Source organism: Furipterus horrens, unplaced genomic scaffold (genome assembly GCF_987537825.1).
Source record: "Furipterus horrens unplaced genomic scaffold, mFurHor1.1.pri manual_scaffold_13, whole genome shotgun sequence".
NCBI lineage: Eukaryota > Metazoa > Chordata > Mammalia > Chiroptera > Furipteridae > Furipterus > Furipterus horrens.
This window is the reverse complement of record NW_028327183.1, coordinates 33,284,098-33,298,653: the sequence shown is the minus strand read 5'-3', so window position 1 is coordinate 33,298,653 and position 14,556 is coordinate 33,284,098. Positions and strand designations below refer to the sequence as shown.

Below are 14,556 nucleotides of genomic sequence, written 5' to 3'. Positions count from 1 at the left end.
GTATACCTCGCTACATCTATATACCTTATGTGAAAGTATCTATATTCTGACAGAAATGTACAGTGTAAAACGGTGTGGAAAAAATCTAGCTGGCTATTAAAAGAGGAATGGTTAAATACAGCAAGTATGCCGCTATATTCACCCATGAAAAAGTACAAGGGAGTACTAAGAGCTTTCAATACGCGTTAAGTTAAATTTGCAAATCAAACAGTATGTTCTAATTTTCATTAAAAACTCTGCATATATGAATACATACAAAAGCACTGAAAAAGGTCTGTAATTTCAGAGCCTAAACAGGTCACAGGGGCCTCCCAGGAGGGAGGAAGTGAGGCTAGGGAAAAATGCAATGAACTTTGTTTTTATGCGCTATGATCCTACATACTATTATTCTCTACAGCTGATTTTTTACTTTTTGTTAAGTTGAAAAAAGAAAAAGAAGCCAAAAAAGCACAGAGTTCAGGCCCTACTCTAAACCCCTCCACTGCAGCCTCTGGATGGGGCTGCCCAGGGAATCACACTCCCAACAGGGCTTGACACACCAGGGCTCAGAAGACACCTCCTGAAGAAAAGGAGAGACCCATGAAATTCCTTAGCACCTCTCAAGAGGAATTAATTTCACACATATATCATATACTCAGTGAAGACTTTCACTAAGGGGACAACATGTTAGAAGCTGTACTTACACAAGTTTTGCGCTGTCTTCGCAGAAGTCAACATGTAATGTAACAGGCTTTGTGCGGTACAGTCTGAATTTTTTCGCTCTATAGGGAAGCTGCATAAAAGTTTCTACTGCAACTCGGATGCTTTAACAGTGAAAGAGAAACAGTTGGATTACAAAGGAAAGTGATATATAACATGAAAAAAAAAAACACACACACACAAATAATTTCTGTTTCTAATATGGCCACCAATAGCAAGAAATACTTGGAGACATTTGCCCAAGGTAATGAAAATTGGTTCTGGTGAGGGGTAGAAATCTTACTCTTTTATGTATAAAGCACAGATATACATATAGTACATACACAGATAGTATATCTTTGCTGTTAAAATTTCATGGCATGGGAGAGAAGAGGGATTGGAAAAATAATGTCTAGTGAGGCTCCTTAGATTGAGAAACACTGGGTAATAATGACCAAACCTGGGAAGCAAAGTATACTTAAGAATTTTAAGTATCAATTTCAATACATGACTAGAGAAATTAACTTAAAAGTTTCTGTAAATGAGCAGATGTTTTAATAATTAGTGTTTGCCAACTTGGCACAAAAGAGCTGACGGGCTGAGATTTGATAAGTTGTTCAACATTTTTATTTCCCTTCTTTCAGGCCAACGATAGACTTTAACATACCATTTCGGCACAAACTGGTTATGAGGGTGCCCACATGGGTAGCTTCAGTACATTTCGCGCGCGCGCGCGCACGCCCACCCATCTCTCTATCCGCCCCTTCTGTGTGTGTGTGTCTCTCTCTCTCTCTCTCTCTCCCCTCAGCTGAGGATACTTTTCTCACTGCTTTTAGAGAGGGAGGAAGGAAGAGAGAGAAACATCAATGTGAGAGAGAAGCACCCATCAGTTGCCTCCCATACATGCCCAGATTGCACATACTGGGGATCAGGGATAAAGGATCAAACCTGCAATCTACCCATGTGTCCTGACCGGGAATCGAACCGGCAACCTTTCAGTCACAAGCCGATGCACCAACCAGGTGAGCCACACAGGCTAGGTCCTTTGTCTCAGTTTAGAAAACTGTGGCTGTACTAACTGCCCCTCAAGCCCTCCTTGTGCTCTATTTAATCATATGATTCTCTTGCCTAAAGCAAACTAAACTTAAAACATCAAATACTAAAAGAAAATATCCCCAAACAGTTAAACACAGTAATTTTTTTTTTAACAATTATGGTTAGAAAGGTGCAGAACCACAAGTTAGAAATGCATCTTTTTCTTCAGTATCTGCAAATTCTCAATATCTGATAAGCTGCTCTGCCATGAAATTCTTAAGGTAATTCACTAAGATAAATCTCCTATTGCAGATGAAGTCTATTTGGTGGTGTTCTTTTGGAAGAAGGGTCCTCATATTTATTTATTAAATGGATATCCTCTTATTCTGGGATGGGAAACCATGAAGAAGTTGCCTCAAATACTAGTTGACAGCATTTTCTAATGAACTGTGACATGTTGGTCCTGAAATCAGTGAGGGTTCATTCTGAATGGTCTCCCACTTTACCTGACAGTCACACCCTCCCTTTGTTAAGCAAGACAACCAGGAATATGCAATTGAATATATGCCCTGCTCTCTGCAATCTGAGGCTATACCAGCAAATTGCCCCTTCTGTGGAGACAGGAGATTCTCTCTGCTTCCTGGTAGCACCTTTTTCCAAACAAGCCTCCCTAAAGGACCCACTCCAACAGGTGAAAAAACTAAGAGGTGAGGTGAGGAGAACACCTGTCCTTTCGGGAAGGAGGTGGAAGGAGGGATGGAGCTGCCTGCTGAGTCTTCATTCTGACCACTTGCTCCTACACTCACTTCTTGAAGCTTAAAAAAAACAAACACAAAACTCCCACTTACAACCTCTATCCCCTTACTCTGAAAACACACTCCTTCAAAACTGGTTTTTGTCTTCTTAGAGAGCAGAAGGCACACACACACACACAAAAAAAATTCCATACGTACTTTTTCAATTTCACTGGGATGTACTTGGCAAAATCCACAAGGAAACATTCTGCCAGGTAATGGTCTGCTGAGGACACAATTGACTTAATAACAGCCCTGCACCAGCACTTGAGCTCCTGACAATAAACCGCACAGGCCTACACAATGAAAAGAAAACTTCAGTATTAAAGCCTCTAGCCATATAATGGGAGGACTAAAAGGTCCTCTCAAAATCATCTCAGCCTGCACTTTACCTTTTAGAAGAGGAAAGATATTCAAGGAGGCTAACCCTGCCCAAGCTAAACACTGCTTGTCATTCTTGTGGCGGGGGGAAGTGACCCTAAATCAAATCAAAGCTTCATATTTGTCTCTCGGACCACAAAAAAACAGGGAACAAAAGGAAAGTTCACCACCACCACCAGGAAGCAATGAGTCTACCCAAAACGTAGAATATTTTAAAAAGACAATTGGCCTGGTTTCATTTCTTAAGTCAATGGTATGGGAAAAAATAAATGTGATTCATGATGATTTTTGAGAGGAAAAGGAATTTAAATTACTTATAACTTTTCTCATACTTGGTTTATAAATCGTTTCCTATCGTGCTATTGAAAAATGCAAACTCTTCTGCGAAATAACTGATCTGTACACAGAGTCAGACAGTAGGACTGGGAGTCGAGGCTGCAAGAAAGAAAAGAGGGGCAAAGGTTTAGGGTAAGGAGAATAAAGAAGTTCGAGTTGGCCAACGTCATGAGCAAACCACAAGGGAGGCAGCAGCCCCAGACTGAAAACCACCACGCCCCCTGTGCTGAAGTGCCAACATGCTGAATCTAGAGTAAGCCCTCTGGTCCCCAGCCACAGGAGGATGGTCCCAATGCCTGAATTTAGATGACACTCCATCTCCTGTTGCCCCATATGAACCTTATACAACAACTGCCATATTCCATGATTAGTCTAAATCTTGTGCAACCAAAAGAACATAACACAAGGCAATGCTTATAAGCAGTTAGAATACTTTTATCATGTTAGTTGCCAAAATAGTCTACATTTTGAGTAGTATTTCAAGAAATGGTGCTTAAAGCACATTTAGATACATACCTGCCCTTCCTCCAACATAAATGGTTTTATTTCTATGTCTCGATGCATGCTGTTATAGAAGTCATTCATGGCACTATTTAGTTTTTGATAGTCAACTTCATGATCTACAGAGGGGCTACATCCTTTTATAATAACCCAGAAGCAACCTGGATTCTCAATCTGTAAAATGTTTAAAAACAAACAAAACAAAACAATGCATGATTTAAAAGTAGAACCCTAAAATAATCAACCTTAGAATCACAATGATTAGTTCTAATTTAAGTTGATCTAACAAATTCTTGGTAAGCACCCCTGTCTTAAATGGTCAGTTGAAGATAAAAGACCCTCAATATTTATGTATATCAAATCATCAGGCTGTACACCTTCTACTTACACAATGTTATATGTTAATTACATTTCAATAAAACTGGGGATAAAAGACACAAAGATAAAGTCTTAAAACATGTCACCAACAATATGTCACTTTTAATTACATGTTGTGACTCAAAAAGCAGAGGTCAATATCCTTGAGCTCCTGTCTTTTGAAAATATCCATAATAAGAATTAAAAGTAAGGTTCAGAATAATGCTTTTAGTATCCTATGTCTTTCATTAGAAAGAGGAGGAAATATACATTCTACTTATACTAAAAGAAATACATGATGGCAGATAAACCAAATCAAATACAAATTATTACCTACAGGGGAAGTCAGATGGATGAAAGTCAGACTCCTCTGAATGTATCATGTTATCTTACAAATTAAGATTTTCATTGTTAAAGGTACAAATATCAAATGAAAAGTTAAATTTAAATTGAAAATATCAATAGGAACTCATGTTGAAAGGGCCTAAAAGCAATGACATCCCAAGATTTTGGATTCTAGGTACCAAATGGCAGGAATACAGGTGTTCCCATTAGTATTTGTTTTTCTGAATGTGGGAACATTCTAGTAAACAGCTGGAAAAAAAATAACAGTTGGCCATCTACTTTCAATAATGGCAGAATAGTGTATGCAGACTAATCCACCTGCAGGTGGCAATTATAAATCCTGGGAAAATTACAAAATAACAACTTTAAGACACTTAAGAGATATCAAAAGCAGGTACAAACTGGAGGGGATTTAATCCTTCAGAAGAAGACCTGTCACTGAGTGAGATCCATGTTTATATGCAGCTTTCCCAAGAAGCCTTAGTCCTGGTGGTCTGGAGCAGCTACCAACTCAGACAGAAAGCCACAATGTCTGTGGCTTGAGGCCAGAGAACAGGGCATGGGCCTACCAGAGCAGCTAATTAAGGGGAGAGATTCTGAAAAAGCCACAGAGAGACCTGAAGTCTGCATCAGAAAACCCCTCAAATCCTTGTCAGTCCCTGAACTGCACAAGTGAGACTCCAGGGAGTCCAGAGAAAAGCAACAATTGGAAGGCCGAAAGAAATAGTTTTATTTAATTAATTTATTTATTTACAGCTGCTTCCCACGAGAACTGCGGAACTTGGCACAGACTCATCCCAACCTCTGCGCTAAGTGGCCACCTGAACTCTAGCATGGCTTCCAGCAGCATAAGGCTGTATTCCTGGGATGACCCCCATTCCTCCAAAATGCCAACCTGTGGAAGGCTCCCAGGAGAATTCACTGTTTGTTCCAGCCAACACCTGACAGGGGCTCTTGCCCTCCCTTTACTAAAGGGCTTGTGAATCCTTCCTGTCCCTTTGAGATGTATGTAACCCTAGAACCAGGTCCAACTGGCCTTATCCTGTTTCTAATTAGATACTGAGTTGTTTTTCAGGGACAATAGAAAAAAAAACAAACATTAAAAAATACTAAGTCATGTAGCCATAGCAGAGGCAATGGAGAGAGTTTTCACTTTCAATAACACCCAGAACCAAAGTCGACCCCCACCTAGGACCCAAAAAGCTAGACTTAACTGAAACTGGATCACCAAAATCCTTTCAGAAGTGAAGGATTCCTTGTCCAGAAAGATCCCAGGCTGAAGCCCTCCGAACAAAACCTGCCTCGCCAGCGCTTCTGCATACCAGCCCATCCTTCCCTAAGCCCTTAAATTCCTCACCAAACCCTCGATGGGTAGATAATTAAAGTATATTTTATTGATTATGCTATTACAGTTGTCCCAATTGTTCCCCCTTTGCCCCTCTCCGCCTGGTACCCCCCCTTCCTTTCAGCAATCCACCCCCTTAGTTCATGTCCATGGATCCTGCATGTAAGTTCTTTGGCTTCTCCCTTTCCAATACTATTCTTAACATCCCCCTGTCTATTTTGTACCTACCAACTGTGCTTCTTAATCCTTGCACCTTTTCCTCCATTCTCCTCCTTCCCCCTCCCAGCTGACAACCCTCCAAATGATCCCCCTATCTATGATTCTGCTCCTATTCTGGTTTGCTTAGTTGGATTTTGTTTTTTAGACTTAGTTGTTGATAGTTGTGAGTTTGTTGTCATTTTAATGTTCATAGTTTTGACCTTTTTCTTAAGTAACTCCCTTTAACATTTCATATAGTAATGGCTTGGTGATGACGAACTCCTTTAGCTTTACCTTGTCTGGGAAGCATTTGATCTGCCCTTCCATTCTAAATGATAGCTTTGCTGGATAGAGGAATCCTGGTTGTAGGTTCTTGCTTTTCATCACTTTGAATACTTCTTGCCAGTCCCTTCTTGCATGCAAAGTTTCTTTTGAGAAATCGGCTGACAGTCTCATGGGAACTACTTTGTAGGTATCTCTCTGCTTTGTTCTGGCTGCTTTTAAGATTCTCTCTTTATCTTTAACCTTTGGTATTTTAATTATGATGTGTCTTGGTGTGGTCCTCTTTGGGTCTAGCTTGTTTGGGACTCTCTTTGCTTCCTGGACTTGTATGTCTATCTCTGTTGCTGAATTAGGGAAGTTTTCTTTCATTATTTTCCCAAATAAGTTTTCAGTTTCTTGCTCTTCCTCTTTTCCTTTTGGAATCTCTATGATTGAATGTTGGCACTTTTGGAGATGTCCCAGACTCTTCTTATGATCTACTCATTTTTTTTTTTAATTCTTGTTTCTTCATTCTGTTCTGGTTGAATGTTTACTTCTTCCTTATGTTCCAAATCATTGACTTGAACCCCGGATTCCTTCCCTTCACTGTTGGTTCCCTGTGGACTTTTCTTTACTTCATTTAGTGTAGCCTTCATTTCTTCCCTTATGCTTTTGCCATACTCAAAGAGTTCTCTGAGCATTCTTATTACCAGTGTTTTGAACTCTGCATCTGATAGGTTGGCTATCTCCATTTTGCTTAGTTCTTTTTCTGAGGTTTTGTTCTGTTCTTCATTTGGGCCATATTTCTTTGCCTCCTCAATTTGGCAGCCTCCCTGTGTTTGTTTCTGTGTATTAGGTAGAGCTGCTTTGACTCCCTGTCTTAGCATACATGTTAGGTTGTATGGAGTGGAGTCTTAGGGCAGGGCAGGGCAACCCACTTCACCACTTTGTGGCTCCGTATGTGGGAGAGAGGCCAGAGAGGGGACAATGTTGCTGCCCGGCTGCTGGAGGCTTGCTTGGCACTCACCCTATTTCTAGTCACATCACCTGCTTCCCATATGCAACTGGTGCCCTTCTAGCTGTTGCCCTGGTGGTGGTTCCAAGAGTGGGTGGGTTTGTATATTTGCTAGAACCATTTGGTTCCTTTAAACAGACTCTCCTGACAGACTGGCAGTTTCTTCTGCTGCCCCAACCCCCACTGGTTTTCACAGCCAAAAGTTATGAGGCTTTATTTTCCAGGTACTGGAAACCTAGGCTACGCAGTCCGGCCTGGGGCTGGGATTGCACGCTCCAAAGGTATCCCTTCCAACTTTTATCCACCATGCATGAATGTGGGACAGCTCGTTCCTCCAGCCACCACCACCTCACCCCCATCACCACACGGCCTCCTCTGTGCCCCAGCACCCATTTCCGCTCCTCTGACCCGTCTGGATGAATATGGCTTCTTTAAATCCTTGGTTGTCAGACTTCCATACAGTTCAATTTTCTTGCAGTTCTGGCTGTTTTTTGTTTTGAGGTTAGTTATGAGCCTTCTTATGGTTGTGCAAGGAGCAGAAGCATGTCTACCTATGCCTCCATCTTTTTAAAAATTTTTAAATATGCTTTATTATGCTGTTACAGTTGTCCCAATTTCTTTTCGCTTTGTTCCCCTCTACCCAGCAACCCCCCGCACTCTAGTTGTCCCCCTTCTCAGAAACCATGCCCATTGACTGTGCATGTAGTTCTTCTCAACCTCTTCCTGTCTACTCCACTCCCTCCTACTATGCTTCTTAATTCCTATACTATCTCCCTCCCTTTCTCCTCTTCCCCCTCCCCACTGACCTCCCCCAAAAATGTTCCCCATACCTATAATTATTTTCCCACTCTCATTGCCTACTTAGTTTGCCTTTGTTTTGATTCCCTAGCTTCTGTTGTTGGTTATTGTGACACAGTTTTCATTTTAATGTTCATAGTTTTGATCCTCTTTCTCCTAAAAAAGTCCCTTTAACATTTCATATAACAGTGGTTTGAATCTGATGAACTCCTTCAATTTTACTTTGTCCTGGATCCACTTTCTCTGCCCTTCTATTCTGAATGACAGCTTCGCTGGACAGAGTATTCATGGTTGTAGGTTTTTTCTTTTCATTACTTTGAATATTTCATGCCAGTCCCTTCTTGCCTGCAGAGTTTCTTTTGAGAAATCAACTGATAGTCTTACTGGGACCCCTTTGTAGGCAATTCTCTTCTTCTCTCTTGCTGCTTTTAAGATTCTCTCTTTATCCTTAATTTTTGACATTTTGATTATAATGTGTCTTGGTGTGGTTCTCCCTGGGTCCAGTTTTTTTGGAACTCTCTGTGCTTCCTGGACCTGTAAGTCTATTTCCTTCCCCAAGTTAGGGAAGTCCTGCTTCATTATTTTTTCATGTAACTTTTCAATTTCTAGTTGTTCTTCTTCACCTTCTGGCAACCCTACAATTTGGATGTTGGCCCGCATATAGCTGTCTCATAGATTTCTGAGCCTCTCCTCATTTTCCTCACTTTTCATTTCCTCTTTCTGCACTGGTTGTCTGTTTATTCCTTCCCTATGTTCCGATTTGTTGATTTGACCCCTGGTTTTCTTTCCCTCTCCACTAGTTTCGTATGTGTTTTTGTTTATTTCAGCAGGACTAGCCTTCATTCATTTCCCATCTTGTTTAAGGTATGCTGTTAGGTCTGTAAGCATTGGTATAACCAAAGCTCTGAACTGTGCCTCAGAAAGATTTCCTATCTGCTGCTTTGTTAGATTAGATATTTGCTGTCTGGTCAGCTGCATCACCAGGATCTCTATCATGATCTGTTCCATCCTGAGAGTTTTATGTTTACCTTTGCTTCCTGGGCGGGGCTGTCACACTTCCTACGCTACAGGGGGCGGAGCCCCATGCATTTGTCACAACCAGGTGACCCTTCTCACCACGTTGTGGCATATTATGTGGGGGCAGGAGTCAAAGATGGATTCCTATCGTTCACTCTCTGCTGAGAGACCAGGAGCCTCCTCCTCCTTCCCACCCCCTCCGGCCTTCACAGTCTGAGGCAATGGGAGTCTGCCTTCCCCGGTGTTGGAATCATGAGCTGACAGGTTTGGTTTGCAGCCGGGGTACCCCCCAGGCACTTCTCACCTCCCCTTAAATATGGGTGGCTGTGTTTGCTGCCTACCCACCGCCTTCGCCGCAGCTGCCACCACCAGTACAGCTTGACCTCTCCGCCCTGGCTTCACCCCTCCTACCCGTCCAGACGAGTACTGCTTCTTTATAACTTCGCACGTTAGACTTCCATGTAGCTTTATTTTCTAGAACTTCTGGTTATTTCTGGTTTTGTGGTAGTTGTATTCCTTCTTAGTCGTGGAGGGAGATGGAGTGTGTCAGTCTAGGCCTCCATCTTGGCCAGAACTTATGCCTCCATCTTGACTGGAAGTCTCCAGGAGACACATTTGAGCCTTGCCTCCCGTCTCCTAGTCAGTGGATCTCGCAATAAAGCCTTCTATTTTCTCAAAAGCCAATGCCACTGTATTGGCTTTTATGCTCATGGGCAGCAAGCCCTTGTTAAGTAATACATATATGCACCTTCCAGTACTCAGGGAGAAGTCTTTCTCAGGGCCTTAAAGCCATTCCTTTGAAATGTAATCATCGGGAAGAATAAGGCTTCCATCAAAACCTACTAGAATGGATAAGATCTATTAAACTGACAATATCAAGCGCTGATGAGGAGGTAGAGCAACTAGAACTCTTATACATTTCTGATAGGAATGCAAAATGGTAGTTACTTTGGAAAACAGTTCCTCATAAAAGTTAAACAAACAGGTAATCACAACCTATTTACCCATGAAATAAAAACTTGCGTTCACATAAAAACCTGTATGCAAAGTTTCCAGCAACTCTATTTATAATCATTAAAAATGAGAAACAACTCAAATGACCTACAACTGGTGACTGCATAAATTGTTTCTTATCCATACAATGGAATACTTCTCAGCAATACAAAGTAGAAACTGACACAACACACAACATAAATGAGTCTCAAAAGCATTATACTAAGTCAGAGAAGTCAGACTCCCCAGTCGCCTCCCCGTCCCCTCCAGCCCCTGGCAACCACCCTTTTAACTTCTATCTCTGAATTTGACTACTTTAGGAACTTCATATAAGTGGAATAATACAGTATTTTTTTTTAACCTGGCTTATTTCACTTAGCACGCTATTCTCAAGGTTCATCCATGTTGTAACCTGTGTTAGAATTTCCTTTCTTTTTAAAGTTGGAATAATATTCCATTGTAGGTATGATCCAAACTTTGCTTATCCATTCATCTGTTGTTAATGGATACTTAGGGGAAAATATTTTATCCATGTAAAAGCTAAATTAATCTGAAGAACTACATCTGTTACTTGAACCACATTTGGGGAAATAAATACTCCTATACTGGATAAAAGTGTGCTCAGTGTGAGTACGATAAGTGCAGGCAGTGGGGACAGATCAGAGCTGAGGGAGTTGATAAAAGGGTTCCTGGATCCAATGAGAAGAGAAGGGTTCCCAAGCTCCAGGCAGTGTAGAGTGCAGCTCCTCCGCCAGAGTTCTGCCCTGACAGACTGGCATGTGAAGGATCTGTACCCTTGGAAGAGCCCTGTCTTTCTAAAGGAGAAATCCTACTAGCCTATGTTAGGTCTGATGGTGGAGAGGAGTTTGCCAGATGGCTCTGAAACCCCTAAAAGTCTCAGAGCAAATTCTCTGTAAGAGTCAGTTTGTGACTCTCCAAATAACACAACATAAAATAGAAATGGAAAGTTTGTTTTTTTAAAAAATCCCATCATTCGCTATAGTCCTCTCTTTTGCCCACTGAAATGAGATTTTTTTTTTAAACTTATTTATTTTTCCTTTTCCCAATAATAAAAAAACCCACTCCTTTGCTCTGGTTTGTAAACTCCTTCCTCCAAGTAACATGGTGAACGCAGCAGGCCTTCCGAGTCTCTGGCATGGCCAAGGAGCACTCTCACCTGATTCCAGGACGAGAAGCTGCAGCAGTCAGTCCCCGCTCAGCAGGTCTCACGCAGAGAGAGCCCTCGCTCCGGCCACTCCCACCCCCCACCACTCCTGCTCCAAGGACTGGAGGCAGTTAGGAACTGGTAGCCAGAGTACCGGGGCGCGAGCAGGCAGGAGTCCCCACGAATAAAGATGAAATGTGCATGTGTGCGGGGTTGGACGAAGGGAGGTGCAGGTCATCCCAGCCCCTGTCCAGCGGGGGGTGGTGTCCCACTGGAGAGGACCCATGTGGGGGAGGAGAACAGGTCAGGGTCCCCGTATCCACGACCTGGCACTCACAGGAACCCTCAACCAGCGCGGACCCAGGCGGGGGTGCGTGGAGAGGAGGTTACCGTCCGTCCCTTCCCCCTAAGGTTCTAGAGCAGGTCATTTAGTTAAATCTTAATTTCAGAAACACAGCTAATAACTTTTTGCACTATGTCCCAAATACTGCAGGGGCCACCACTAAGCTAAAAATGTGTTGTTTTGCTGAAATTAAAGAGATCAGGATCTTATCCAGCACCCCTACCCGCGGTCAAGCACCGGCGTTGCTAGCCGGGCGGACCGGCTCGGGGGTGGCTGGGGTTGGGCCAAACGCCCAGTCCGGAGGCTTCGCGCTCGCTCACCTTTAGCACCAGTACGTCGAGCATCTTCCCTGCGTCTAGCTGGCAGGTCCTAGGCTCGTCCTGTGACATTAAGCACCGTAGCAGCCTCGCCCCTTTCCTAGTCTTCCCGTCTCTACTCACTCCGCGTGCACTTTGGGGGTAAAAGCTGAATTTCTAGGAGTGCCTGCGTCGCCCTCCGCGGGAGCGTGCCTCCTTCCAAGTTGGCTGCCGGGGACCCCGCGTACACTGCTCCAGCACCCCAGGTACCCGGCCACGCAGCCCAGGCTCTCGTCTCTCTAACCCGGACGCCTCGGCGGGCGCGCCTGGGCCTTCGACCGACCTGCACCTTCTCAAGCCTCCAGACTTCCAGAAACCACCTGGCTCGCCAACGGCAAGCACAACTGCCGGCGCCCACCGGTTGGCGCCCCCTGCGGCGGGGCGGGGCGCGGCGCGGCGCAGGGGGAGGAGCTGCGACGCAGAAGCCCCGAGCCCGCAGGCGTCAGGCGTCAGGTGGTTCAAGGGGTCTTTGGGTTGGAGGTGAGTCAGGGCTTCTGACGGCCCGTGCGCCCCCACATCCACCTTCTAACGGGTCTGGATGGGCGGGGTGGCCGCCTGTGAGCCGAATTGGCTGCCAGGAGGGTCTGTGCTAGGACTTCCTTGTGGCCATCCTTCACCTCCCAGCCTTGGGAGAGGGAGAGGCACAACTAGCCAGCCACTGATGCCTGGTAATTCGGAGCCTCCAGGCAACATTCCTCCACCCCTAAGCCCTCCTCCTTCTGGGAAGCGTCTCAGTCCCAATTTCCCTCCCATCTGGCCCTCAATGAACAAGGTATCCCAAGTCTCGGTCACAGGCATTCTTATCACCGCCAAAGGTCACAAACCACACACAGCCTCATCAGCCGGGTTCTTCCCCCAGACGTGTGTTTTTTGCCGTTGTTGAGGCACCACAGAGTTCTCCACACTTTGAGCATTTGGAAGCCTCTTTTCTCACCTGAAAACAGATTCAGAGAGTGGGTCTCAGAATTAGATAAGGTCACACTGTATGAAACAAAGGACACCCAAGAAGCACTCGGGGAGGGTTAGCTTTATTATTACCTCGGTAGTAAGCCAAACAATATTTGAATAAGCCAACAAACAGGAGAAAAGGTGAAAGAATATTTCTTAAATATCGAAAGGAACCATGGCTAAAAAAGGTGATGGGCCTAAGTGGTTTTGCAGGTAAATTCTTTAATATTTCAACTGTGAAAAAACAATTTCTTAAGCCGGTGTCAAATTTGCTAGTACTGGGACCAACAAGAAGGCAACGGATGGCATCACTTAGAGAAAGCATGCTAGTTGTGGAGTTGTATATTTGGGAAACAATACTTACATAAGCATCCAATTTGAAAGGTAAGTTTAATTTTACAAGATTGAGCAAGTATGTGCTTACAGTTGGAGGCAGGAGAGTTGGAAAGAAGTGTGCTGGCTTCCAGTCAGGAGTAAAACAGCAAAGGGTACGAAGTTCACCTGTTGCTGAATTGAGCTAATCAGGCTTCACTCCCAACAGAGTCACCTGGAAGTTCCAGACCTTGTCAAAAAGAGATAGGAAACCTCCAGAACTGATTTAAATAGGAAGTTCCAGAGACAGTTCCCAAGCTCTGAAGAAGATGCAGAATACAGCCTTCTCCCAGCTCTTAGTGTGGGGCCAATGTTTTTATTCTTTTGACTAGAACCTGTTAGAAACAAGGACATAGTGACTCCCAAACCAGTAAAAAGTCATTAGTAACAAAGGGCAAATGTAATTAGAGGATCTCTGAGAAGGGAGCTGACAGCACTGGCATATCTACAAACCACAGAAGGGGCAATTAGATAACCGTGTTAGATTGTAACTCCGGAGTAACCAGTAATGGAGAAACGGGGAAGGAGGAGAGGGGAGGGGGAGCGCTCTCACTTTAGGGCGAGGAGGCTGGTTAATTTCGCTTTGCTGTGGCAATTTCAGGGTGGGGAAGCCAAGACTATAAAACCAGCCATCTTTGTCTACTTGGTGCGCACATTCTCCTGGCTGTGAGGGTGCGTCCGGCTCTGCAGACTCGTGAATAAAGGCCTCGTTTTACTGCTCAAGTCCTGTGTCCCAGTTTTTATTGTGAGCGTTTCTCACAATTTGGGGGCTCGTCCGGGATCCTCCGCCTGTGTTTGGGAAGGGCTCTGAGCCAAGGCAGGGAGACGCGTCCTACCGGCTTTTGGGTGGCTCGCTTGACCCAGGGCCCACCCGCCTCACAGTGGCCGGAAACGACCCGAGACTTCTTGTTGGGACAGCAGTGGATCGACGCAGGGGGAAACAAAAGCAAACACCGTAGCAACCAGGCAACCTCGTGCACAGGCCAAGGTAGGAAAATTGGACTTAAGTACTGCCTTGGTGGTTGGGCATCCTTGGGGAGCTGATTGTGTGTGTGGCTGGTACGAGTGTGGAGTGCCTCTCCGCTGGGTCCGTTGTTCTGTGAGGGAAGCGGCCGGAGACGAACGAAGCATCTCGGTCTGTGTGCAAGTAAGCGAGTGTGGAGTGCCCCTCCGCTGGGTCCGTTCTCAATAGATCTCTGGTGAAGGAGGTTGAGAACACAACCGGATTCAGCCACAGGAATCAGCTGAGGATAGGAAACAGAAATTCTAGGCCTAGGGGTGGGGCCAAGAAAGGCCCCACAAACATTCCAGCCAACAG

General features: G+C 44.4%; 1 protein-coding gene across 1 annotated transcript in view; it reads right to left on the bottom strand.

Moving 5' to 3' along the window:
• Window positions 1–11,906, bottom strand: part of TDRD12 (tudor domain containing 12) — a 75,794-nt gene extending 63,888 nt beyond the window's left edge. The window contains exons 1-4 of the mRNA XM_090259064.1: window positions 11,883–11,906; window positions 3,741–3,899; window positions 2,667–2,803; window positions 684–803 (exon numbers count right to left, since the gene is read on the bottom strand). Of these exons, the coding sequence (XP_090115190.1) occupies window positions 684–803; window positions 2,667–2,803; window positions 3,741–3,899; window positions 11,883–11,906 (440 nt within the window). The remainder of the gene's footprint in view (window positions 1–683; window positions 804–2,666; window positions 2,804–3,740; window positions 3,900–11,882) is intronic.
• Window positions 11,907–14,556: the final 2,650 nt, after the last annotated feature.